We start from the raw sequence: 27,487 nt of genomic DNA on the forward strand, positions 1-27,487 counted from the left end.
ACTTCACAGTGTGTTGTGTTTATTAAGTAGCTCCACAGAGGTGTGATGGCAGATACAGTGGGTGAGTAAAGCTGCCTGAGCCTGCTCGGGCGGATCCACGCACCAGTGGTGATGCAGTCCACTGGGGCTCCAGGGATGGATGGCAGAGACAGAGGGAAGAGCTGGACAGAGATGGGATGAGCTTTTTATCCTCTCAGATGTTAGTTTTTTGGTCTATTAAGTAAGTTGGAAAGGAAGGCTCAGACTTAAATAAATACATTTGAGGAACGGCCTTTATTGAACAAAGTCCACCAATTCAGCTTCGAGTAGGCTTTCCTTTCAGCAGTGGCACTCATCGCTCCCAAGACTCCAGCTGAGACCCCTTCTTCTCCTGTGTCTATGAGGAAGTGGAAGTGCATCACTATTCTCAATGGAGAGGACAACGCCTTTTCTGTGACAGGAAAACGACTGGCTTAACTATGCAAGACAACACTTGGTCCTCCAGTCAGCTTCCTTAGTTTATTTTGTCCTGGAATATATACAAGTTATTGGTGGCAGCTACAGCAATAATGCTCTCCATGGGGTGCCAGGCTGTGTGAAGGATCTTCTTATTGAAGTCCAAACTGTCCACGCTAATCTCGTCTTTCTTTCTCTTACCCCCTGTACATACTTTCCGGGGCTTCAGGCTGGCTCGGGGTTTGCTATTCTCTCTCGAGGCTTCCAGTGTAACATCCCTCCGCGTGTTTCTATCAAACATTCTGAAGAAGTTGTTGTAGGACCCCGTCATAATGGCACTGTTCAAGAGAGAAAAGGGGGAACACTGAGTACCAGTGGAGCAAGGCATGAAGCACAGACCCTCCCTACATGAGTCCCAATTTCTCCACTATCAGGAAAGAAATGCACTGCAGATTCTGCAGTGAACTTCATCACATATTTTCATGTCCAAGTAAAGTCATGGATCCGTCATTTTAAATACAAACTTATGATGGCCAGAAGAGAGTGTAAGATCCCCGCAGTGGGTCTTACAGGAGGTAGTCATCTGTCTGACACGGGGGCTGGGAACAGAATTCCTTCAACTCTCTTAGTTAAACTAATGTACTGAAGGGGAGGGGAGAAGAGAGGTGGAGGGGGGATGTGGAAGAGTAGAACTTAGGAAGATCAGGGTAGGGGAAGAAAACTTTGTCCAAGTCACTTTTAGTCTTAGCACTTGGGAAGCAGAGGTAGGCATATTTCTGTCAGTTTGAGGCCAGTCTGTTTACACATGAGTCCCAGAACACCAATGTCTACGTAAGAGACCCTGTGTCAAAAAATTCAATTATCCCCGCCCCCCGTAAAAACTCTCATGAACTGGTATGATAGTTAACTATGAGCCTGGAGCATCTCATCAACAAATTTAAGTCAAAACTAGTCATATGCTGATCATGTTTCCCAATGGAGATCAACTCAGTTACCAAACAGTGTGACTAATTTAATTTCTAAGTTTCTTTCACAGCCAGGTACAGTGGATGGTGCATATCTGCACCCAGACAGTTGGGGCAGGAGTCAAAGGAGCAATTTGATCCATGACTTTGGAAGGGGCCATTTTTACATTTTATATTTTAGAATGTGTATTTGGTTTGCAAGTTGTTTAAACACAGGTATGTCCATGTGTGCACGTAGGCCCAAGGCTGACAAGAGTTTCTTCCTTAACTGCTCTCCACTTTACTTACTGAGGAGGCAGGGTTTCTTGCTGAATCGGATCGCTCTGATTCTGACTAGTCTAGCTGCCAAGCTTGCCCCTGAGATCCTGTGTCTGCTGTCCCTGTGGGAATTATGTTCCACTGTTGGGATGGCGAGCAGCAGCCATACAGTGAGGACTTTTCCTCCCTGTTTTAAAGATAAGATCTCACATAGCATCATGCTGGTCTCAAACTTGCTATGTAGTAGAGGATGACCACGAATTCCTGATTTTCCTGTAAATGCAGGGAATGCGGTATGTGCCAACACGCCTACTTATATAGCGAGTTAGAGGCCAGCTTGGGCTACACAATACAGAATACTGTTTCAGATAAAACAAAACAAAAACAAAATACATTTCACACTGCCCTCTGACTTCCCTGGCAAGTGAAGACCAGTCAATCTCGTCTGTCTTCTCCTTGGAAAACCTCAAGCTCTCCTACTCCCATCCAGACCGCCATGTCTTGCTCTCTTATTACTACATGGCTAGTGGTCTTTACAACGTCTAAGTTCTTCAAGTTATTATATTGCTCAGGGCTCTTCTTAGCTGACTGTAAATACTTTTACAGTCTGGCTAACTCTGCCCCAAACTCCACACCAAACAAACTCAGAAAAACCCTACACAGCTATTCTTGTTCATTCAAAACTACCGTGTAAACACAGGAATAGGTGGTAACAGAGGGGCTGGAGCTGGGAATTATGGTTTGATACACTCTCGAGAGAGCACCTGAAATGAGTGTGCAGGACTGAGTTTGTAGAAGAGGACCCGCTGCTACAGTCCTCTCCATTTCTGCATGGAGCCAATGCTTATGAAAGGGCAGGAGTGGAGTCAACAGCAACTGCCACAAGGACTGAAAGCAGAGAGCAACCAGGTGTTCTTCAGGACTAAGTATCTTATCATGAGCATGGGTGCGAACTCTGGTGCACTGACACAGTAACAAGCAGCTGTCCTCAATTAGGACAGACAGTGCCTGCACTGAGGTGGGCTTCTACACAAGTTCACGCTGCTTGCTGTAGTCCAATGACTGTATGCATGGCCTCTGAACATTTAAATTGGCATGCTAGTTAATCTATGAGCAGTCCAAGAAAAGGTATGTTCAAGGATGCTCAGCTCTGCCCCTGGGTAAGCATTTAGCGCTTTGGTGTGAGGTCTTCCACAATCTGAAACATGACTTCTTTTGGGATGATTTCAAAGACCCCACAGTAGCACTAAACAGTGTAATCTCTATAGAATGTGCAGGAGATGAACGATGCAGCCTCAGACTGCAATGAGGCAGCATTTGCCAGAGCAGTGTACAGGAGTGCTGTAGCCTAAAAGCTGTTTCCTAAACCTCTCTGAGAAGAGGCCTTATGGACTAATAAATGACTTCCTGCTTCCTTCCTTTCACTTATCTATGTCATCATTCACCCAACACTTTCCACCTATTATGAACCACGGTGCATTGGCAGTGAGGAAAGGTCTGCTCAAATGACTGGTTTCTCTGACATACATCATGAACAAATAAAAGGAGAATACAATCCTCTCCGTATTCTGTAATTGACTGAGATGCTCTTTCTGGTAGCACTCAGTCTGAGGGATTTGCTAGAGATCCTGAAGGAACCAGCACTTCTGGATGCCAGCCTACGACGCTGGCAGCCTCACCTGTCTGAACCATTCCAACAGCACTCGAACTTGTCAAAGATGCAGTCATTCTCATACAAGGAGCAGAGCTTGCTTCGTAGGTACTCATGTACTTGGTGGGTCTCGACAGGCCTGCCCTCCATGTTGAGGTCCCATACCTTCACCGACAGATAGTCTCTGGTCATCATGTACCGACCACTGTGGCTGAACTTGACGTCAGATATAGACGAGATTATTTCTGAGAAAAAGGATCTACTGCTGGGGTCTTCTGGCTCTTCAAAAACTGAAAAACAAAGTGAGCACTTTCAGCTACTGTGTTAATCACATGACTAACGCGCTAATCAAGCACCACTGGTGCTGCACACATTTCATGGCGCCACCCTCCTGAGTGGCTGAGCGACAGTTGCTTCCCTGTACGCTAAAGTGCCTCAGTCTGCGAGTGGGAAGCTCTACTGCTCAGTTATGTGCAACTGAGTTATGGTGGATTTCTAAGATTGGTATACCAGGACAACACCGACCATGGTATGCTTTAAAGTAGGACCTTTTAAAAAAATACATTTATTTATATAGTTCAGCGAGAGGGCTTGCTTATGTAAGAGAGAGGACAAGTTTCAGGAGTCAGATTTCTTCTTCTACCATGTAAGTTCATTTGCTGAGCCATCTCATTGGCCCTAAAGTTTTATTTTTAAAATTTTAGTTATGTGTGTGTTTGTGTGTACAGAAAGTGTGGGGAATCCCCTTGGAAATGGAGAGTTTTTGTTGTTAAGACAGGGTTTTACTATGTAGCCCTGGCTGAACTCCACCAACCCACCCACCCACAGACACAGAGTTTGCCTGGAAATCTGCCTGCTTCTCTGCCTCCAGAGAGTCAGGATTAAGGGCATGGCTTTGTTTTTGTGATAAAGCTGGAGTTTGCCTGGAAATCTGCCTGCCTCTGCCTCCAGAGAGCCAGGATTAAGGGCATGCCTTTGTTTTTGAGATAAAGCTGGAGTTAGAGGCAATTGTGAGCCACTTGAACTGGGTAGTAGAAACCAAAGTCAGGTCCTCTGCAAGAACAGCACATACTTAACAGGTGAGCCATCTTTCCATCCCCAGTCTCCTAAGAGTCTTAAGTCTTTTCCTGGCCCTCAAGTGATTCTGTCTCAGTTTCCTGAGTAGCTGAGACCCCAGGCACATAGCCTTTTATCTCCTGGGTCAGTTCTTTATGGCTACAGAAAACATAGGTAGAATGCACTCTTGATGGCTATGGCCCAGGTCCTGCCACACAAAAGAGACCATGATGATGGTGCTCACTGGATGGACCTAGGTAAGGGGGAGCTAGGGCAGATGCTGAGCTGAATCAGAGTAGAAGAAAGCTGATGGAACATCTCTTTATTAGCATGGTCCACGTGGAGCCTCCTCATCCTCCAGGCCTGCAAAGGACATGGACGATGTCTATCAGTGCAGACAGCTAGTTTCTGGAAAGCAAGGGTATTCCTAGGAGACTTACACTTGGCATGCCGGTCACACAGGGCAGAGGAGCGCATGTCACACAGCCTGATGGTCCCCTTGCTACTGCTGTAGACGAACACATTGCACTGGTGTGGGTGGAACTCAGCGGCGGTGATGACTTCTGTCAGCTCCTCCATGTTAGCTGGCTTGATGTCCACAATGTCTGGAGTGCGAAGTTAAGGCACAATACTTGGCCATCCAAGGGAAATTTGATAGACAGCTGTGCAGTGAGGGAGGAGCTGCGGGAGACTGACCATATATACTGCCACAGAGGAGCGAGCCCACAGCAAGGGGCTTCAGGTGGATGCAGGAACAGTGTCTGACCATGACAGAGCACACTGAATGACATCTACAACAAAGGCAAGCAGTGCTATCTACAAAAAACATGCAAACATTATCAAATCACAAATGATTTTGTTTTCCTAATTATTTGACTTTAAGAGGTTACTTGGGGTTGTCAGAACAATATTAACAGCAGGAAGTCAACCACAGAGATCAGCCAATGGAAACTAAGAAAAATAATACACAATGTATGAGTCTATCTGATCATTGGCTGCCACAATTAAGAGACAAGAACCCAGAGAGACTAGAGACAGCATAAGCCACAAGGTGCCCCGTCAGTGTTGTCAGGCTGCCAAAGAGAGGGGACCCAGCTAAGAGTCTGATGATACCCTTAAGTTAAGGAGATGGGAAGCTGCTAGGGTTACAGGGTAAAATGCTAGAGAGGCAGCTAGGAGTCAAGACTCTGAGACCTCACAGAAAGTGTGAGTAATGACTGACCACAGGGACAGCAAGGCAGCCAGGGGCAAGATGAAGTACTGTGACCTCTATGGTGACAAGAACTACAGTACTTTATAGCTACCACAAACTCCTGATGGTAGACCAATCAGGGAGGACCTGAGTGCAAGAGGTGGGAGGCATATGGCAGTATCAGGAGCCAGAGGCAAGGAAGAGGCTGATCCAAGGAGACTGAAGGTTTCTCACATGAACTTTCAGGCAGAGATATGTATCTTTAGGAACACTCAATCACAAAGACCTTATGTTGCCACTACTCTAAAACATCATGCATTCAAAAGGTCAGTGTTGAGGGACTGGGATATAGCTGCTCATGAGAACTGCACAATGACCACAGAACCAAGCAGAGACAGTACCTGGTAAATAAAGGATACTGAAGCTTCTATCTGTGATTTCTAAATGCCATAGGTTAATTCTCAGATCATCTGCAGAGAGATATGTTTCATGATCACTATTTACTGAAATGGAATTAATGTGATATGTATGAGCATTTGCAAAAATTCGTCGTGGACTTGCTTCTACCATAAGGTCCATGGGCTTCAATATTGGAACCTAAAAATGGAATGGAGAAAGGAATTCAAAACAAAGGTCATAACAGCATTGCATACGGTATTAGACAAGAAAAGGGACAGAGGTTTTCTATAGCTGTGTAACACCTCAAACCAGGAGAGCTGCTACAGAGCATAGAGTGGAAAGCTATCTGTTCCTAGCTATATTCCTCTTTGTTAGCATTACAGAGGCAATAGGGTCTTGTTGGAAACAGACAAATCTCTGTTCTCACAGCACTGATGGTGGCGGGGAGGTAAGACCAGAGCAGGAGGTTTCCGAGAACTTGGCACTAGCACCTTACACCATGGGAGATTTAAAACAAAATGTGACCACACTAAGTCAGAGATGCAAACATAACACACTATGCCAAAACTGACCAACAGTATGGAAGAAGACATCTATCTGGGTTCCTATGACTCACACCTGAACAAACAATATCTCCTTTTTTCGGCCTGGTATTAGGCTAAATGGTAGAGGAGGAAGACTGTCCTTGGACAATCAGACCTGCTTTGTCCACCATCTTTGTTAAGGGACAGCTCTCATCACTCTCTTGTTTTCTCAAGAACGTGGCTGCTGGGCCTGAGGCAACCAGCAGGACAGAAAAAAAGGCTACCAGATACCAGAGATAGCTACTTTCAACACTACCACACCATCACTTGGTTAACAACACAACAAAGCCTTAAACTTCACTGAAAAACCTGCTACCCACCTGTTTCTAAATAAAATATAGCTATGCTCTGTTCCTTCCCAGGTGCCATTGTTTGTAGTGAGCCCACCATTAAAAGTATCAATGATAAGGTCCAACAATTGAAGAATTAAAAAAACACCAGTGTCCCATATTAGCTCAGAGGAAATTTCAGCAACTCCACTGCTAACGTCTCACTGGTTCATCAGTCACTCCATGAGCAAGTACTCTGGATTCTACCACAGAAGTCCAGCTGGCCTGGGTCCTTCTTAACACAAGCTCTGCCAGGAAACCAAACATGAGTTTTTCCCCTCAGCACCATCGTATTTCTGAAGACTGTGACCTTGGTGACACGGATGAATGCCATTTTCAACAAGTACACAGCGAGGAGGGACACTGCTATTATTACAGATGATCCAGCAAGGCAGACCTTGTCATACTTCACGAAACAGTAGTCTCAACAACTGATATAACTGCTTTGGATTAATTTTTGAAAAGTGCTGGAAAGGTTAAAGAAAATGCAGCATAAGGCCAGGCGATAGTGGCACACGCCTTTAATCCCAGCACTTGGGAGGCAGAGGCAGGCGGATCTCTGTGAGTTCGAGACCAGCCTGGTCTACGGAGCTAGTTCCAGGATAGGCTCCAAAACCACAGAGAAACCGTCTCGAAAAACCAAAAAAAAAGGAAGAAAATGCAGCATATACCCGTAGTGCCGTAATTCTAAATGGGTCTCGAAGTCGTCCATCTTCATCTTTCAAGTTATAACCTTCTGCTCTTTTATCCCGTTCACTTATTTTCCATAATTTAATAGTTTTATCTGCAAATAAAAACCTTATTCTTCATATTAAAAGAAAAACCACAAATAACATGTATCACTATTATTTGACTGTTCTAGGAAACTTCTGTCTGCCTAAGTTGGTGTCTAAGCTTGGTAGGCTGGGGAGGTGGCTCACTGGTTAAGAGTGGTTGCTTAGCAAGCATTAGACTCCAGGTTCAAATCCCTCACCATGTCCCTATAACCCCAGCACTGTTTGGGGTTACTCAATAGAATAATGGGAGAGTAACAGTGCAGGACACCCAATGGTCTTCAGAAGCACATAAGCATTTACCACATATATGCACATACGTCATACACATACAAAAACTAAAGATGCAGAGAAATATACAAAACAACACTTTTTTTCAGAATTTGAATTTCCTAGCTATTGTTTTCACCTTAGCTGACAATTCATCCTCTCCAAAGTTTAAAGCAGAAACAACCTTTAGAATTATTTGAAATAAGAATCCATTCACACTATAATTAAAGATTAAATCAAATAGCCTTTTACAATTCTCACCATTTGTAGAGAGTAGAAAATGAGCAGCATTCTGTTGCGGTAACCACCTGATTTTATTAATTTTTTCTTCAATTTCTAGACTTTTCAAATAGTCAAACTCTGGCTCATGACTCTGAAAGGTACTGTAAACATTGTATTCTCCCCTAGAGTGAGCGCGGCCTTTATTCTGCAAGGAAACATGATAGCTTCTTTAATGAACAAAGCACAATGAGGACACATTTTTGCTACTATCAACATGAGCATTCAATGATCATACATATTTTTAAGTTAAGAAAGGTCTCAGTTCAAAACCTGCTGAAGTTTACTTTAATGCACTTGGAAGAAATAAAGAGCATTGTAGCCTTCCACTGCACATCTAGGTGTTCTCTGCAGTGGGCAAGCAGCTGTGTGGACATGATTAGGCTTGTTTGTAGACCTGCTCCCCTCCTCCACCTTTGTTTATAATTGTTAAACTGACCCCAAGTCTTGTAAGTCTCCAGTGTAAGCAAAGTTTTAGGGCCCAAGTCCTACCTCTGGCAGCCCCTGCCAGCTAGCTTTGGCTACCAGTTCCAGTATGCCAGTACAAAATAAAGCGAGACAAGAAACACAAAGATTTAAAGTGGCCACATCAAGGAAAGCAGAAAGGTCTAATGGCTCATTTATAGGGCACTGATATGAACTTTAAATTTAAATAGAGAAAAGAAAAAAAAAACCCAGTATCAAAACACAAGAGATATGTGTAGCCTGGCAGTCTTGGCCAGGGTGATTTTATCTAGTGTCCACTCTGGTTCCAATTATTTGTACTGGCTCTCGGGAGATGTTAGTTTCTGCTCTGCAGTGCAGCCTTGCCCTGTGGATAATTGCTCATGTCTAGGGTGTAGTCCTGTTAGCTCTGCTGTTCCTGAAATCCAAGGATAAAGACAATGACTTATCATTGTGATTTAATGTGATTATGACACAAGGAAGCAGGTAACCCAAAGGAAAGTAGTCAAATACGAGTGATATGAGATACCATATTTTTATACTCTTTTCAACTGTCTTACGGACCTACATAAGATAGGCATGTGTCTTTAACAAAAATATTTTCTAAATGCCTGTTGCAACAGGATGAAGGCATCAACACCTTAGCAGTACTCACAGTGAGAAGAAGTAGATTTCTTCCTCCTCTGCCAGGGTAGGGTTTGAAAAACTGTTCTGTTCTACACAGTTACCGCAACAGGACTGAGTCCAAGAAAACCAGATACCGAAAACTACGCTTCCTTTCTGGTAAGCAGTATATGCAGAGTATAGTGATGCCATTTGATTTGTGGACTGTAAAGCACTGACCTCTTGTTCCCGCTGGAAAATAACAACTCTGCCACCTTTGTCTCCTGTTGCAAGAAGGTCTCCAGAGTAGTTAAACTCAACGGTGGAGATGATATCGGCTGTCAAAAGAAGACAGAGTCAATCACAACTGATGTTTTTGTGAGGATCAAAAAATGAACACATACAACCTCCCTCTCTAAATAAAACAAAACATCCCATTACAAATTTAAAGACTTCTTGGCTGCTTTTTGGATCTAAGATAAGAGTTCACCAGTACATGTGAACTCTGGAGGTCTGATTTCACTGACTTAATACCTGGTGTCCCAGCATACACAAACTTGTCTAGACTAGAATGCTTTTATTTGAAAAGTAGGATATGATCTTAAAAATTATTATTTTGGTTTTTAGAGAAAGGGTTTCTCTGTGTAGCCCTAGCTGTCCTGGAACTTGCTCTGTAGAACAGGTTGGCCTCAAACTCAGAGATCCACCTGCCTCTACTTCCCAAGTGCTGGGATTAAAGGAGTGTGGCACCACCACTTGGCAGGAAATTTTTATTTTTAAGATGTATGTATGTATGTATTTAACGTACACGAAAACCTTTCTGCCAGAAGAAGGCACCAGGTCCCATTACAGATGGTTATGAGCCACCATGTGGTTTCTGGAAGCTAAACTCAGGACCTCTAGGAGAGGAGCCAGTGCTCTTAACTGCTGAGGCATCTCTCTGGCCCTGGAAAATAACTTTTAAGGATAACAACATAAAGCACCCTGGTTGGTCTTAGAAAAATGGTACTTAATTTTAAAATACCTTATGTAAATAAATAATATTTTTAATACACATGAATGTTTGGTTGAAGGCATGTATGTGTACCTCATGCATGTAGTACACTCAGATAGTAAAAAAGGTGGCATATTCCCTGAGACTTCAGTTACAGTGGTTGTGAGCCTTCATACAGGTGTTGGAAACTGAGTCCAGGCCCTCTGCAAGAGAAGCCAGTGCTCTTTAAACATTGCATTACCTCTCCAGCTTCCTAAATTTGATTCCTACACAATAATAACAGAAAGCATGAGTATTAAAACAGAAATAAAGAAGTATAAGTATCAAAACAGTTATATTATTCAGCTAGCCTCTGTACAAACTACAGACAGTTCATGTCAGTGTCCTGTACCATTTATTATCAGTATTATCATATGAGACAGTGAGAATCCTCAAAATTTTTCAAGACATACATACACAAAAATGTTTAGTCTTGAGTAGGTTCACCAGAGGTAAAGATTATGGGTTCAAAGACCAATCAAAATAAGCACTGAAAAAGTTCTTTGGTGTTTGGAGAAAGTAGGTTGTAGCTGTTTTTTCTCCTCTCATCCTCTACTTGGCTTGTTTCTAGCCAGCTTTTCTTATATTATCCTGTCTACCTTATGCACCTGGGTTTTAACTATCTCTATTTCTGTATTTTTCTTTCCTTCTTATTCCATGGCTGGCTGTGTGGCTGGTCCCCAGCATCCTTCTTTCCTTCTCTTCTCAGCTGTTCCCTCCTTTCTCCCCAGATTTCTTCCATTTATTCTCTCTGCCTTTTTCCTGCCTCACTACTGGCCGTTCAGCTCTTTATTAGACCAATCAGGTATTTTAGACAGGCAGAGTAACACAGCTTCACAGAGTTAGAATGCAACATACCTTTGCATCATTAAGCAAATATTCCACATCAGGTCTAGACTTATAATACATTAGGTCAAGAAATATGTTCCATGGCCCAGTGTCTCCTCTGTGTCTTTATGGGTGTCCCTGAAGGCACTCAGTTCACTGCAAGGCCTACATCAGTCATGGGTAGCATAGCTGGCCTGGTAGTGTAGCATCACACGCAACCTTGCAGACTCCGTCCTCTGCCCTTGAAGAGAAAGTGGCCAAGATTGGGCAGCGTACATTCACTGCAGCTGCTGGTGGAGTTTGGCCTTGCCTCTTATGTGAGAAGCAGGAAGATTCCCTGATAAGTCATTAGAGGCTACAAGGGAGCTCTGACTCTGGGAGCTCACTCTTACAGCTAAGAACTGCAGCTGTGGGCTGGGTAAGCCCAGGCACTATGGCCACCCTGTTCAGCAAACTGGAATAGGAGCTCTTCTCCAGCTTTAAGGTGTGGCAAGAGTCTCTGGAGCAAATGGTGTGTGTCCCTGTGGGGGGGTGGGAAAGAAATCGGCTCCATTCCCGTGGTGGGGGAGGGGGAGAAAGCTGTTGTATGTCCAGAAAAGGATCTAGGGTAGATCTGGAGATAGATTTGGAGGATAGCCTTACACATTTCAGCTGTGTCACCTGCTGCCTAAATGACAACAAGGCTGGACATAATCTGAGGCAGTTTGGGCATATCCTGTGGATGGGACTCTGTAGTTCATGTGGCGGTAGGATAGCTGATTTACTACAGTTGCCTTGAGGCCAGTCATGTTGTAGATAGATCTTTGTGTTTCTGTCTCCCAAACTATACTAAAGTAGAAGTTTGCAGAGATAAATACCCTACAGCTTTTCAGGTCAGTAACAGCTGTCAACAAAAAACTAGAATTACATGACAAGAGGGGAGTTCAGCTAACTGCTTCAATCGGATTGGCCTGTGGCCAAACTGTAAAGCATTTTCTTTTTTCTAGGTAGTGGTAGTAAGCAGGGTGGGGATGGCGGTTGACAGGGTCTCTTTCTATGCAAACCAAGGGACCTGCCTCTGCCTCCCAAGTGCTAGGATTAAAGGTGTGCGACTGCCTGGTGGAACATTTTCTTCATTGATATTCAAGGGCACAGCTCACTGTTGGCCCTGACTGGATAAGAAAGTTGGCTGAGCAAGTGAGAGGGAGTAAACAAGCAAGAAGCTTCCTTCCAAGGTTTCTGCTCCCCCGGCCCCCAAGTTTCTGCCCTGGTAACTTTCCATGATAAACTATAACCTATAGGCTGAAATAAGCCCTTTCTTCCTCAAGTTTCTTTTGGCCACAGTGTTTGTCACAACAGAAAGGCAACTAGAACACAGCTGTAAGCACCTTCTCCACAAGTGAGAACCACCAAAGGCTGAGACCACTGCTAAGAACTCCCAAGTGAATAGATGCAGTTTTTTTTTAAAAAAATATTTATTTATTATGTATACAATATTCTGTGTGTCTGCAGCCAGAAGAGGGCATCAGATCTCATTTCAGATGGTTGTGAGCCACCATGTGGTTGCTGGGAATTGAACTCAGGACCTTTGGAAGAGCAGGCAGTGCTCTTAACCTCTGAGCCATCTCTCCAGCCTCCTAGATGCAGAACTGTAAGATGAGATCAAACTGTGTCCTGCTCTAAGTTACTCCTTACTGTGGAAAAGTGATTTTTGAGAAACCTTGTTTTCAAAAACAAAAACCAAAGACCTGGATCCTTTTAGGCTATGCCCTGTCCCAAGAGACTCCATTTTATAAGCAAGTATTTGATTCCACTATGAGAATGTAGGAAAACTCTGTACTTGGGTGGATACTGTAAACAAACACCATCTGCCTGGTACCATCCACAGACTCAAGTTGAGCTGATAAAAAGTAGAAAGGGTGCCATCCTGTAAATTTATCAAAGTAAATGAGGACTATAGAAGCACAAGAGCATATTAAATCATCACCAGGAAAGGCAAGCCTGGCATTTCCAGATTGGGGAAAAGGTGCAGCTCCTTCAAATGGAACCTTTACAGAGATAGGCACCCTACACTGTGATGCGATGGCCATACCAACCTGTCATCTGACCGCCTGGGTGTGCACCAAGGCACCCCAAAGCAGAAAACTCCTGACTGCCTCAGGGATTTCAGGTCGGCCTGGTCTATGATGTAACCTGCTCCAACTGCTGTCTCTCCATTCAACCCAGTACCGTCTGGACCTGCCATCAACCATCTTCCCATATATTTACCTGGATCTGGTTCTATACTTTGCGTCTCCAGCCTTCCCACACCTCACTTTTGCAGCTTAACTCTGATCCTAAGGTGGTAGCAGTATCTCCAGCAGGCCCCTGTTTGAGTATGATCTGTTACTTCTTTGCCTCTCCACTAGCTTCTGCTTCCCAGGCTTCTTTGCAACTCCCTGAATTCTGCTAGGGCCTTTTAAACCTCTGTAGCCTTCATGTATGTATAGAGATATTACTAATGATGCATAATGCATGATTTGAGTGTTAATATTAGTAATTACAATGGGAACAAAAGAACCAGTTTATCTCAGCTGTCAAAGAAAACAGGATTATTTGGCAAACTGCAACCAATGAAACTACTACACCTTGTGAATTTGTTATTCAAAAAACTCTAACACAGTGGAAAGGCAGAAACACATCTGTCTGTGTTTCTGACAGAACACTCTTAACACTGCACAGTGTACTAATCAAGTAACTGCCAGTAGTTTTCCTGTAGACATCTCAGAGCTGACTTGACCATATGGGTAATTACTTGCTGATCCCACTGTGGGGGCTACTTTCCTCAAAATGCTTCAGTTGGTTAAGGACTGGACTATATTTTTCATTTCTTTGAGAGAGGGTCTCACACAGCTCAGGCTGACCTTGAACTCCTAATCCTCATCATAACGGTCTGTCCTGTCCTACTCCCCCCAACCTCCAAGGCAGGCAGACCTGAGTCTCTTTCAGAGGTAGCTTCTGCCCCTCTCTCTTCTCCCCACTTCTCTCCTTCCCTTTCCCCTCCATAGCCCACTAAATAAATATCCAATCTCACTCTGCATGGTGTGCCTATCCGTCTGTTTCTCACCTGCCAGGGCTGCAGCTCCTCCTGGGAATGGCTGCTCCTCCGAGTACTTTTGCCCACCACGTGGCTCCCTGCCTACCTGGCTGCCTTGGTGGGCTAGCGTGGTCTCATGCCCACTACCCACCACTGCTTGGGGACCTGCGGCATGTTCTCATGGCCTGTGGCCTGTTGCCCACCGCTGCCACTCGAGGATATGCAGCATTTCTGCCACTGCACCCTTCAGGGAACCTGCAGCATTTTTACTTAAACCATAACAAGGATCGTACATAATTTGTGACTTAATGGAAATTATTTCTCAGCACTGGATAGACTTGGGAGTTCCTCTCTTAAAAGATTTGGTTTGTTTTAATTAAGCTGAAAATCACTGACAGCTAAAACACCATTAATTATGTAAGTGTCTATCCTCTGGGTATAAAAGACACAGATTTAGTCCTTTTTGAGACAAATAGAAGAAGTTTTAATTTCATTTAAGCATACTAAATTATTTTGAGAAATTTAAGGGTAATAGGTTAGAGTGTGGCTAAGTGGTAGATCACTTGTCTGCTATACACAAAACACTGGGTTCAATGCAGGAGTGAAGTGTATGCCTCTAATCAAAGTACCCCAGTCTGGGCATTGGAGGCTCATGTCTGTAATCTCAGCTCTTGGGAAGTAGAGGCATGAGTGTAATGGTAAAAATAAAATGGTGTCATTCCCTGAGTGGTGGCAGCGGGTATGGGGCCAAGCGGGCCACCAAGGCAGCCAGGTCCCAGGGATGGAGCCGTGTGGCGGGGCACCCAGTTCCATGAGGAGCTGCAGCAGTGGCGGGTGAGGTGAGACAGTGGATAGGGACGCCATGCAAAGTGAGGTTGGATTATTTATTTAGTGAGTTATGGAGGGAAAAGGGAAGGGGAGGAGGGAGAAGAGTAGGGAGAAGAGCAGAGCAGAGAGGGACAGAGACAGAGAAAGGGGGGGAGGGGAGAAGGGAGAGAGGTAGAGATGGAAAAGAAAGACTCCAGCTGCAGGCAGGCAGGCAGATCTGCCTGCCTTGGTGGTGGACTGGGGTGAGGGAGAAGGGGGGGGGGGATAATCAGGGAAAGGGTATGGGCGGGGCTTGTCTCTTAAAGGGACAGGAAAGATCATTACAATCCTAAAGATGGAAATACTCTTTGTAAAGATTAAATAAGCTCTAAAGCTAAAATGCACACATGAAATTTGAACAGATTGTAAAACCAGTAAAATTTAAATAATCAACCTCAATTCATTCTGATGAATGCCAATTTACAATAGGAGACCAAGGTTAAAATCATAAACATGGTGTTAACACAGGGCACCTATCAATTTCTAAATTATATTCTTTGTTGAGGTTATTCAATTTGCCTATTAGAGTGCTCACACAGAACTGGTTGCAACTTCACTGTGGTGGCAGGGACCACTGAGGTTTTTAACTGTAAAGGTGGTGGTCCAGCTGCTACAGAAGGCCTTTCTGACCGTCCACAGTACTCCACTGAGACAATTTCAGCTATTGTGCTCCAAGGCCAGATAGTCTAATTAGAGAAGCCTTCCCTGGGGCTGTTCCCATTTCTTGTTCCTGAGACGCTGGGTGACCTCAGTGTAGCACCCCCACCCCAGGATACCACTTAGAAAACGCTAAGTTCAGAATGCAGACAGTCAGTCCTCCAAGACCACTTGTTCACACTGTCTTCACAGTGGCTCCACTCTTAAAACAAAACGCATACCTCAGGATCTTCTGCCAGTGTGCCTTGGAAAAATGGACTGTCAATCCACAAAGATCTTCACTAAGAGTTCACAGGAGACCTGCCACTGCTTAGCTGCTATTTATAAAATGAAAGGCATCTTGGTGTGCAGCAAAGTAAAAGCAAAGACCTCCTCAATGGCAACCCCCATCTTCATTCACATGTGACATATGGTAACTGCCAGTGCTACCCTAACCTGGGTATTTACCACAGTTTATACAGGCTCACTGATTGGCAAGTGCTGTCACTCAACATGCCATGTTGCTCTCACCAGTTCACTGTTTCCCTGCCTTTAGGTTCTACAACTGCAAAGTACTTCTTGGTGAAATGCTAGCACATTTCTGTAGGATTCCTTTACATGGAACCACGGGGTTCCATGTCTTTTATTTTATTTATTTACTTACCTAATTATTATTGGGTTTTTCTCCCTACTGAGACAGGGTCTCACTGTATAGCCCTGGTTGGCCTGGAACTCTTCTCCGTAGATCAGGTTGACCTTGAACTAACTCAGTGAACTCTGACTGCTTCTGCTCCCACCAAATGCTGGGATTAAAGATATGTGCTACCATGCCTCGCTGGGATCTCATCTTTTTACACAGATGCCAATTGTCCTTTAAACATAAGCAAAGAGAGATTCTATAATGCTAAGCAAATGAATTCTTACCATTTCACATAGTTACTAATATGTGCCTACTTCTCAGTGGGTTGATGTCTAAAGGTACAATCTTGTCTGAACAAGATTGTACTATGGTAATACTTGTAGTACCGAGTACAGTTTGATGGATGAGGTCACCTATTGTGGTAGTCTCAATGTAACTGGTCCCCATAGGAAGTGGCACTATTAGGAGGTATGGCTTTATTAGAGTAGGTACAGCTTTATTGGACCTGCATGCTGCCATACTCCCTGCCATGAAAATGGACTGAAGCTCTGAAACTATAAGCAAGTCACCCCAACTAAATGTTTTCTTTATAAGAGTTGCTGTGGTTATGGTGTCTTTTCACAACAATAGAAATGCTAACTTAGACATCTATATACAAAATACAATGCAGCTAGCTACCATGAAGAATGACTGGAGCCACAGATAAAGGTGGTCTAGCCCCAGCACTCGGGAGGCAGAGGCAGGCGGATCTCTGTGAGTTCGAGACCAGCCTGGTCTACAAGAGCTAGTTCCAGGACAGGCTCCAAAACCACAGAGAAACCCTGTCTCGAAAACCCCCCCCCCCCAAAAAAAAAAAAAAAAATAAAGGTGGTCTAGCATATCTGAGCACAAACAGTGGGTAAACACACCTGGACAGATGTGTTCCTGACTGGAACACCTGCAGCTCTACAGCAACCAAGAGTGACCCGCCCACTCTTCCTGGGAATCAATTTCTTTACATGTGAAATGACACTAATGAAGCAATTATAGCGAAGGGCTGTGGCCAGGATTTCAGGAGTCAAACACAAAACTACCTGCCAAGAGAAACTCTATAATTACACACGAATAAGAAAGTCACAAACAGAATTTAGGAGTCCATGAGGAGCTGCTGCTCATAAATAAATTAATCATAAAATATAAACAGATAAGTACAAAGGACGGCTAAGAATATCTACACTGTTAATTACAGGTGATGACCTAGGAAGGATTCCAAGGACAGTGGGAGGACCAAGAGAGGCTTCATTTAGCCTTTCTGCAGCTCTACCATTTGGTTTTCCATAAATAACATTGTATTTTTGTGTTTTGGAACAAAAACAATAAAATCTAGCTAGACAAGAAGATGCGATTTCTTCAAACCTGCCTTGTTCTGGTCATTCCACTGTTAATAGCTTCCTCTATGGCAGTGGGACTCAAGCTTGGTCTGTGAAACCTTTATGAACCCTTGGAGGCCCCAAGGGTCAAAGCTCTGTTGACAATTCCACAGAGCTGTGATCTGCTGAACCACTGCTGCCCTCTAGAGGCCACAGGCATGCAGCCTAGCACCATGCTGCAGTAGCACTCCTCAAGCTCTGCAGGACATCCATGTGACCAAAGAAAAGGCAAAGAGCCAGTTTTCCTTAGGACTGTCCCCCATGAACACTGGAACTACTGACTTGACTTGCTTCCCACACTGTAGCCAGCCTTTTCTGTGTTTTCACAAAGCCTGTTTGCTACTTCTTCATGCACAACTGTCTCCAGGAAAGGCACCTCATTGCCATCATTTCCACAGAATGCTATCTTCATTTGGAACCACTTACCAATGTTGGTTATTCAGACTTTGACATGTGGTAGATTTTTTGAAAATGAGAAGTGAGCCTTTTACTTCAGAGAAAAGTATGAATAAAATCTGTCGTCAGTAATAAAACCCAGGTTTTCAAAAATACATTAAACTTTGGAGAGCTTCTATCTACTGCTGCTGGTCCCAAGCCCCACTTCCACAAGAGCAAGAACTATGGAGCCTGACCAGACAAGAGTATAACAGCTCCCTTATGGCCAGGTGGCAGAGGCAGGAGGATCTCTGTGAGTTCAATGCTAGCCTGGTCTAGAGAGAGAGTTTCAGGACAGCACAGCAAGGGTTACACAAAGAAACCCTGACTCAAAAACAAACAAACACAAACGAAACCCCGATGGTCCAGATCCCAAGGTGCAGCTAAAGAACAAAACCCAAACTAAGGAGTAGAACACCCACCATTCCCTAGAAAGAGTAATCGCTTCTCCATTTGCTAACTACACTTTGAAGTCAAATTTTCTTCATGAACTTCAACAACCAACTGTGACAGACCCAACCTGGTAACAGATCTGAGGACCAGTTGTCTCTTAATAAGCATTTAAAGGAATTGCTAAGTGTAAGACAATAAATAGCATTCTTTTCATTAAACCTGTTTCATAAAATTTGTTTTTCATTAATAGTAAAAATTTTTTTAAAAAAAATTAAGCTGTTCTAGTTTCAGATATAGTAAATATTGACAGGTCTAATTCACACGGGCTTTTCTGGGTCTCCAGTAAGAAGCCTGAGAATCAGGATTTATAGTGAAGTCAGCAAGGTAGACCTTTACCTGGGCAGCAGCAGGTCTGCTCCTTTTGATGAGCTGCAGCTACTTTCCTTCTGTAAGAAGGTTTGAGGTCAGCCAAGTAAAGGTTTGTCCCCACATTGATGCACAATGCCTTTCTATGTGTCCTGCCTTTCTGTACTCTGACTGGCATCAAGCTGAAGAGACAAGTCTAACACATGACATAGGACACCGTCCAAACAAAGTCAGACCAAGTGAAAGGACAGTCCAGAGTGCAAAGCCTGAACTATTACCATTTGGCTCTTTGTGGAAACCTGTACAAATTCCCGAGCTTGATTTTTCTCCCTAGAACTTGTGCTCCTCCACCCACAGCCAGTCTCACCTTCATATAGTTACTGTTACTGTGTTATTAGGTATTTCTGCTTGCCAAAGGCCCAATTCGGATTCTCTTACTTTTCAGAAAGCCACGCTTCTTATACCTCTCCACAAAACGTTTTTTTTAAAAAGATTTATTCATTTATTAATTATGCAGACAGTGTTCTGGCATGTATTCCTACACACCAGAAGAGGGCACCAAATATCAATATAGATCATTATGAGCCACCATGTGATTGCTGGGACTTGAACTCAGGACCTCTGAAAGAGTAGTCTGTGCTCTTAACCTCTGAGCCCCCTCCCCCTCCAGCCTTTTAAAGATAATTATGTATGTATGTATGTATGTATGTATGTATGTATGTATGTATGTATGTGTGAGTGCTCTGTCTGTATGTTCACCTGAGTGCTGGAAGAGGGCTTTTTGGATCCCATTTTAAATGGCTGTGAGCCGCCATGTAGGTGCTGGGAACTGAACTCAGTACCTCTTGAAAAGCAGTCAGCGCTCTTAACCACTGAGGCATCTCTCCAGTCTTTCCACAAAGCAATCTTTACCTCACATAATTTTCTTCTTCTCATGCCCTGATTTCCTCCCCTCCACCTCTACCTTCCTCTATGCAGTGCTCACTCTATCTGGTTCTCTACATATCCTAGATCTAGCAAGGATGCAATGCCCTACCCACTGACTAAACTTCATTTCTGCACTTTCCAGGCCAACCATGGGCAGCCCTTCAGTGCACTGTGCTGACTTCTTTAGCCTTATACCACCATTCCTTTCCCATGCCTCCCATAGCAGCACAGGGTCAGCTCCTCTATGGTAAACCCTAGGAACCAGCTGTGTGTCCTTGCTTGCCAAAGTTTTCTGATTTCTCAGGAATTTCATCGACTCTGTAACGGTCAGAGTCCCCACTTTTTGGATGGGGAAATAGAAGTATTCTGCTAAGCTGACACAGAGCTAGTAAGAGGATGGAAACAGGGTTTGTACCCACATCTATGCACAATGCCTTTCCATGCATCCTGCCTTTCTGTACTGACTGGCATCAAGTTGAAGAGACAAGCCCAACATGACATCAAGTAAAAGGACAGGCCACAGTCCACAGGCAGGTTTGAAGAGCAGCTAGAGCAGGGATCTACCAACAAGGTGCAATGTGATGGAATAAGAAGGATCAGTGGCCTGTTGAGAATAGACAGGAAAAGAATAATCCTGAACAGGAAGAAGCAGGAGTAATGACGCAAGGATGGCAACATCACAGGGTAACAGCGAAAAAAGGTCAAGATGATAGGTCCAGGAGACAGGATTCAATAGACTGCAGAGGGGAAAAGGAACCCCTGCTTAAATACAGTTACATCCAAATATTTCAAGTTGGTTATTTAACAACCAGATTAGTACTGTAACCAGTAACAAAAATACTGCACTTTTCTGATCATAAATCTTTTGGTGTGGTTTCTAGACAATCAAGGCGCAGCAGGGTCCTCACAACTGGTAACTGCTGAACACACTCTGAACCCAGGATCTCCCTTTAAAAAGAAAATTTCACATCAAGGACTAAAGACAGTGTTCATTTAATGGTAAACACAATCTTGGAAACTACACCTGATTATGTAACTGTGACCAGGCCAACTCTTTGATCATAGATCTAACTTTAAAGATTCAAGTGGCTGACCCAGTAAGGAAGAAGAACTGCAGGGATCTTGGGGAGAGGGGGTGTCTGATTTCTTTTTCCCCGGCTGAGTTCCACTGCAAACTTACTACTATTTGATCACTTGCTTCACTGATGCTTTCCCTGACACACCTTCCTACAGGCAGAATGAAAACGCTACAACAGTGTGCAGAACTCAGAAAGGAAATAATTCAACTTCCCAAACACCTTGTGCCACTGAAAAAGAAAGGGAAAAAGTAGACAGACCATGATAACCACCAATTTCCATTTTCTGTATGCAGAATCAATCCTAACACATAAAGACTGTGATTAAATATCTCATCCCAGACACCACATTCCCCATATTTAACTATCTATGAGATTTTTTTTTTTTTTTTTTGGTTTTGAGACAGGGTTTCTCTGTGTAACTTAACTGCCCTAGCTAGCTTGGAACTCAGAGATCTGCCTGCCTCTGTCTCCTGAGTGCTGCGATTAACCCAGCAGCACACCACTGCAGGGCTGAGATATTTTACATTCAATGAATCATAGTTACTTTCTGACTTTAGCCCAATTTCCCTTCATTTGTTACATTCCAGGTTTCTTTCAAAACACCACATGATCACTAAGGAGGGTCTCTCTCTCTCTCTCTCTCTCTCTCTCTCTCTCTCTCTCTCTCTCTCAACAAAATACCACATGATCACTAAGGAGGGCTCCCCCCCCCATTTATGCGGGATCACCCAGTTTGCCAAGTCACTTATAATCAGTCACCAGGGTTCACCCTGGAGTTAAGCACATAGACCTTTACCTTAACTTAGGTTAAAAGCAAAACAAAAAACAACAAAAAAAGCTAACACTGAAGTTAAAGCAATACCTCATGGATTAATTAAGAAATGACGGGGCTGGTAAGATAGCTCAGTGGACAGGTACTTGCTACCAAAACCGATGAACCAAGTTTAATTACTGGAACCCATATGAACCACTCCCCTAAATTGTCTTCTGATGTCTGCTCTCCAAATATAAAAGTTTAAAAAGAAACAGGTTATCCAACCCCAAGTGGCCAGTCCTAAACATACCCATAAAAGCAACACTACTAAATACACTCTATAGGTTGTATTTATTCTTCCTTATGTATGTGGGTGTGTCTGTAACAGTTAAAGAAAGAGGTCAAGTATTTGAGAGGTAGTAGGGGGATATAGGAGGAATTGGAAGAGGCTGAGAAATGACATAAATGAAGAAAAACAAATTATTACAACAAAGTTACTAAACAAAGACAAGACATTTAAAATTTCAAGTTCTGAAATGAAACTAGTTGTTATCCCACTGGTTGATCTTGTCACACAAAGCTCAAAAACACCAAATTCATTGGAAGACTCTCCTCTCCTTCATCAGTTTCTTCTGAAAAAGCAACAAACACAAAAAAGGAGAGGCTCTCAGGTTCCCTGTGAGGTGGCTGAAAACTTGTTTTAAAAGGAGTAGTCAGGCACCGGGCGGTGGTGGCACACGCCTTTAATTCCAGCACTTGGGAGGTAGAGGGAGGTAGATCTTTGTGAGGCTAGCCTAGTCTACAAGAACTAGTTCTAGGACAGGCTCCAAATCTATAGAGAAACCCTGTCTTGAAAAACCAAAAAAGTAGTCTGTCTTATAGGGCTCCAGTTAGTACTTGTCTGTGACGCTTACTTTTTGACGTTAAGCTTGAAAAAATGAGGAGACACTTAAACTTTTTACTACTGACCTTGTTTTATCTGATAAGCATCTCCCCACCCCTCCAAGATGAGGTTTCTTGTGTAGTCTTGACTAACCTGGAACTCACTAGGCTGGCCTTGAATTCAGAGATCTCACAGAGTGCTGGGATCTAAGGTGTGTGCACCACACCAGGCTATAAGCATTCCTTTTTAAAGCATGAAGTTTCCCTGTGTTTTCAACTGCTAGTGGTACAATGTCTGCTAAATGGACAGTTAGATTCCACAAGGGGCTTCCCCAAGGCTAGCTAAAACTGGTTCCCAGAACAGCAAGGCACACACAAGCTTTGGAAACAAGGAGCATAATTCCACACCCTCACTCTGTTCTGGTATGGCTATGGAGCTGAGCCTTGTCTGTGCATCTGAAACTGGGAAGAGCAGCATTTCAGATGGGTAAAGGTAAAATTAACTGGCACAGGTAGTGCCTCTGTACAATTTCTGGCACACAAACCACTCATTAATGTTAGCTATCATTGCACTTTGACTAGATCCCGTGCAAGGCCTAGGAAAGGGGAGCTGGCAGCCAGTCTCTAGTCTTGAGGACTCAGTATACCAAGTCCAAACACAAAAAAAAGATTGTAATGTCATGTTAATATTCACCAGTAGGAAGCAAGTTCAGGGATAGAGTAGGAGCTAGTTGTGAGTCACTGCACATCACAAAATCTGCCCAAAAAACCAACCCCAAAGCAGTAACTAAAGCCTAGTACTTGTAAGTCCCCAGAGTTTGCCAATTTGATTCTTCCTTTCTAGTCTACTCTCCAACACGGGAAGAAAAGCCAATCACTATTGTCAGCCACGCTCCCATCTGGCCAACAGTAGGACAATTACTAATTTTCCTGCGTGCCCAGCTTGCTTCCATTTGTGGGTATATGAAACTCACAGACCTCACACAATGAAACCATGACTTTGAGCAGAAATGGTGACCTGACTCACAGAAAATTGTTTTTTTTTTTGTATTTGTATTTATGAATTATTAGTGCTCTGTCTGCATGTATGCCCGTGTGCCAGAACAGGGAATCAGATCCCATTATAGATGGTTGTGAGACACCATTATATTTGCTGGGAACTAAACTCAGAACCTCTGGAAGAGTAGCCAGTGCTCTTAACCACTGAGCCATTTCTCCAGCCTGCTCTAATTCTTATACACATAAAAATAAGGTGTATGCAGTTCAATATTGTATCAGAGGTTAAAAACAGAACAAAAACAAAAAGAAACAAAAGCCCTTTTCATCTTGCCCTGCCAGTCTTGCCCATTTACACCCTGCTCTCTGGGTATTACCTGCCAGGTCAGAAGACCTCAGACTTAATCTCTAGGACACATCTGACTGTCTGTGGACACATCTGACTGTCTGTGGCCAGGACGGCAGAAAGACAAGTCAGGAGCAGGGCTATATGGAATTTTGCAGAGCTGAACAAAAAGCCTCATAGGCTACAAGTTTCAACAGATAGATCTGGCCATACCTTAGGTTCTCAAATCCAGGCATCAGCACATGAAATAAACCCCTTGAAATGCCACCTTCTAATTATCTCTCACTAACATTTCTTCTTCAAGCTTGAGTTTGGATAGGACTGGGGTAGTGATTCTTGTTGCTACAAGTCCTAGTTGCCAATACCTTTGCCTTTTTAAACCATCACTGATAACTCAAACAACACCACAGTTCCGTCTGATAAAAACAATGATATTATAAATGATGGACTAAGAAGTATGTGGATTAAAACACAGAACATACAATTAAAAAGAAAAACACAGGTAATTACCACAGTATTGTACACACATACAAAAGACGTGCCAACTAAAATTTTAGATGCACTCAAGTTTTACTTAAAAATAGGGGTTAAAAAATACAAAACAAAACAAAACAACAACAACAACAAAAAGTCAGGCAGAGGGGGTTAAAAAATACAAAACAAAACAAAACAACAACAACAACAAAAAGTCAGGCAGAGGTGGTACGTGAACACAGCCTTTAATCTGGGGAGGTGGAGGCAGGCAGATCTCTGAGCTCAAGGACATTCAGGTCCACAGAGTTCCAGGACAGCCAGGGCTACAGAGAAACCCTTGTCTAGAAACAAACAAACAAAAAACACAAAACTTAAAACACAACACACAAAAAAAATCTAATCAGTTTTAACATAAGCAACAAAATATTTCTGCCAAGATTTCTATAGGAAAGAATGCCATTTTCTCTCCCTCTCTTTTTTTTTGGTTTTTCGAGACAGGGTTTCTCCGTAGCTTTGGAGCCTGTCCTGGAACTAGCTCTTGTAGGCCAGGCTGGTCTTGAACTCACAGAAATCTGCCTGCCTCTGCCTCCCGAGTGCTGGGATTTAAGGGCGTGTGTTACTGCCCAAGAATGCCATTTTCTATAAATTTAAACTTTCTATAAAGTCAGTTTAAATTCATTTAACCTATCAGTTAAAAAAAATAAAACCACACAGAAACCAGAAATTAAGGCTGACTCACCATTATTACCACAGTTACAATAAATCACAGGAGAAAGGCTGACCTATCACCTACTTGGCACATGCAAAATGAAACACAGTAATATAGTTTATGCCAATACAGAAGAAACAAAATCAATAAACTACTTCACATAAAAGTCATCTGGCTTCAATCTCAAACCATGTACCTTTGCATCTTTCGGAGAGCAGTTATGGGCCAAGACAACATGGTTTGGTCTTGTCCCCTGGGACCACAGGCCTCCAGAAATTCTCAAGGGTCAAGAGTCAAGCGAGACACTAGCAGGAAGAGACAGGGTGAGGGAGGGAAACAAGAAGCAGGACAGGACACCCGAGGAGTGGCTGCTGGTGGCAAGGAAGGTGGGTGAAAGGTCCAGGTTTATTAGATGGCTGAACAAGTTGCAAGGACTGACATAAAAATTAATGCTCAGGTCTCTAAGGTTTTGTTCCTCAAGCTCCCTCAGTTCCCCGCCTACTGACCCACAACAAAGGTTCATTTAAAGTTGTGATTAGGGGAAAGATAAAGCAACCTGGTGAGCGCCAAAGAATTCCAGGCCAAAGCCGGGTGTGGCAGGGCACGCCTTCAATCCCAGCACTCAGGTAGCTGACACCTTCAATTTCTGGCAGAGGCAGGCAGATCTGTTTGAGGACAGCCTGGTGTACAAACCTGGCTTCAGAGAGAATTCAAGGCCAGTCTCAGTTACACAGGGAGTGTGAGCTACTTGAAACCCAGTCTCAAAAAACAAACAAAAACAAACAAACAAACAAACAAAACAAGTAAATTTGAAGGAGTAAGTGAGGAGGAGGGTATGGTATGACGGCTCAGCAGGTAAAGTCACCTGGGACTCACCTGGTTAAGAATCAACTCTTGACAGTTGTCCTTTAACCTCGACCTGTGTAGGGTCATGAACACACCCACAAACACACAATATAAACAAATAATATCGTAGAGGAGAAAAGTGTGTGCTTGAGAAATCCCAGCACTTGGGCAGGACGGGGCAGACAGGATTGCCTTGGAGTTCAAGGCCTAGGCTATAGCACCAAGAACTTTTTTCTCAACCAAACAAACTAAAACAAAAATTTAGAACGCAGTCTGGGGAAGTGACTTTGAAAGAGCAGTGGAGGAAGAGAAAACACTGAGCAGTGGAACGCCACTACTGCAGAGCTTCAGGAGACCTCATGGCCAAGTAAGTCCCTCTTGCTCAAGACCAGTGTCTATCTTGCCCGAGACAGGATCGGGCAGCCTGGCAAACCTAGGCCCACTGGGGAGAGCACCCGGAGCAGCCAGTGTCTCACAGTTCAGGCTCACACTGAAGGGGCCCAGACCAATAACCCTCCCTGCATGGATCTCCTTTTCCCTGTACAAGCGTCAATGAGAACAGAGTCCATGGTCCCCTTTTATAGTACATGGGCCCCTACATCAGTGTCTGAGACCTGATTCACCTCACAGGGCCTCAAGACTAAGGACCATTACCCGCTCCCCCCACCCGCCCCAATGGGCCTCATCTCATCCTATAATACCAACTCCTAGCTCAATTTCAGTGTCTACAGCCCTGTCTCCCTACAGTGTCTGGGGGCCTGCGATCAAGACAGTTGTACACCCTAGACTCCAGAGACCTGTGGCCACAAGCCTACCTTACCCCGCATGCCTTGATCTGTGTCTCCCGCCTTACCTCCTCGGATTCCCCACAGCCTTCCGAGGCTGGCCTCCACGGCCATCTGCCCACTGACCCCCGAGGTCGGCGTCCATGGCCATCTCCCCACAGCCTCCCGAGACTAGCGTCCAGTGCCGTCTCCCCAACAGACCCGCGAGCGGGCCTCCACTGCAGTTTCTCCCCACGCAGGCGTCCCCAGCCGGCTCCCCACGGCCGCCCCTTCCTCTCTTCAGCCGCCGGCCGACTGGCCGGCAGAGGGTCTCCCAGGACAGCGCCGGCCAGGCGGGCAAAGGCCGCCACATCAGGGCCGGCGGCCGAGAGTGACCTTGCGCCCGGGTCTCGGTCGGACCTCACCTTCCGCCACGTCCTCGTCGACAGCGCCCTTCACTTGCGAGAAGCACCACTGGAAGTCGTTGCCGCCCGCCGGGCAGCCGCCTCCTCCGGCTCCTGCAACAGAGCGCGCCCGTCAGGCCGGCCCCGCCCCGTCCCACCGCCGTCCGTCCACCCGCCCGCTCGCGCACGGCCCTCACCTGCCATGGAGCGGGCGGGACGCGCCCAGCCGAGCGCGGCCGACCGAGGCGCTCCGAGCGCTCAGCCCCGGCCGCCGCCGCCGCTGCCGCCGCCGCTGCCGCCGCCGCCGCCGGGGAGGGAATTTTTTCCCTTTTCAAAATGGCGCCCAATGCCCGTCGCCCCGCTGGATGACGTCATCCCCCTCCGCCTCCTCCGACGGCCAGTGCCG

At 44.5% G+C, this 27,487-nt stretch overlaps 1 protein-coding gene across 1 annotated transcript; it reads right to left on the bottom strand.

Annotated features, from left to right (window-relative positions):
• Positions 1 to 27,420, bottom strand: Ppp2r2d (protein phosphatase 2 regulatory subunit Bdelta). The gene is made up of 9 exons (XM_057777920.1): positions 27,279 to 27,420; positions 27,103 to 27,195; positions 9,479 to 9,576; positions 8,174 to 8,339; positions 7,541 to 7,653; positions 5,977 to 6,154; positions 4,806 to 4,970; positions 3,338 to 3,599; positions 1 to 773 (listed from the first exon to the last, which is right to left on the bottom strand). Exons 1-9 carry the CDS (start codon positions 27,283 to 27,285, stop codon positions 494 to 496), a joined length of 1,362 nt encoding a protein of 453 aa, XP_057633903.1. The 5' UTR covers positions 27,286 to 27,420; the 3' UTR covers positions 1 to 493.
• Between the last annotated feature and the right edge of the window lie 67 nt (positions 27,421 to 27,487).

The sequence above is a fragment of the Chionomys nivalis genome, chromosome 8 (genome assembly GCF_950005125.1).
Source record: "Chionomys nivalis chromosome 8, mChiNiv1.1, whole genome shotgun sequence".
Taxonomy (NCBI): Eukaryota; Metazoa; Chordata; class Mammalia; order Rodentia; family Cricetidae; genus Chionomys; species Chionomys nivalis.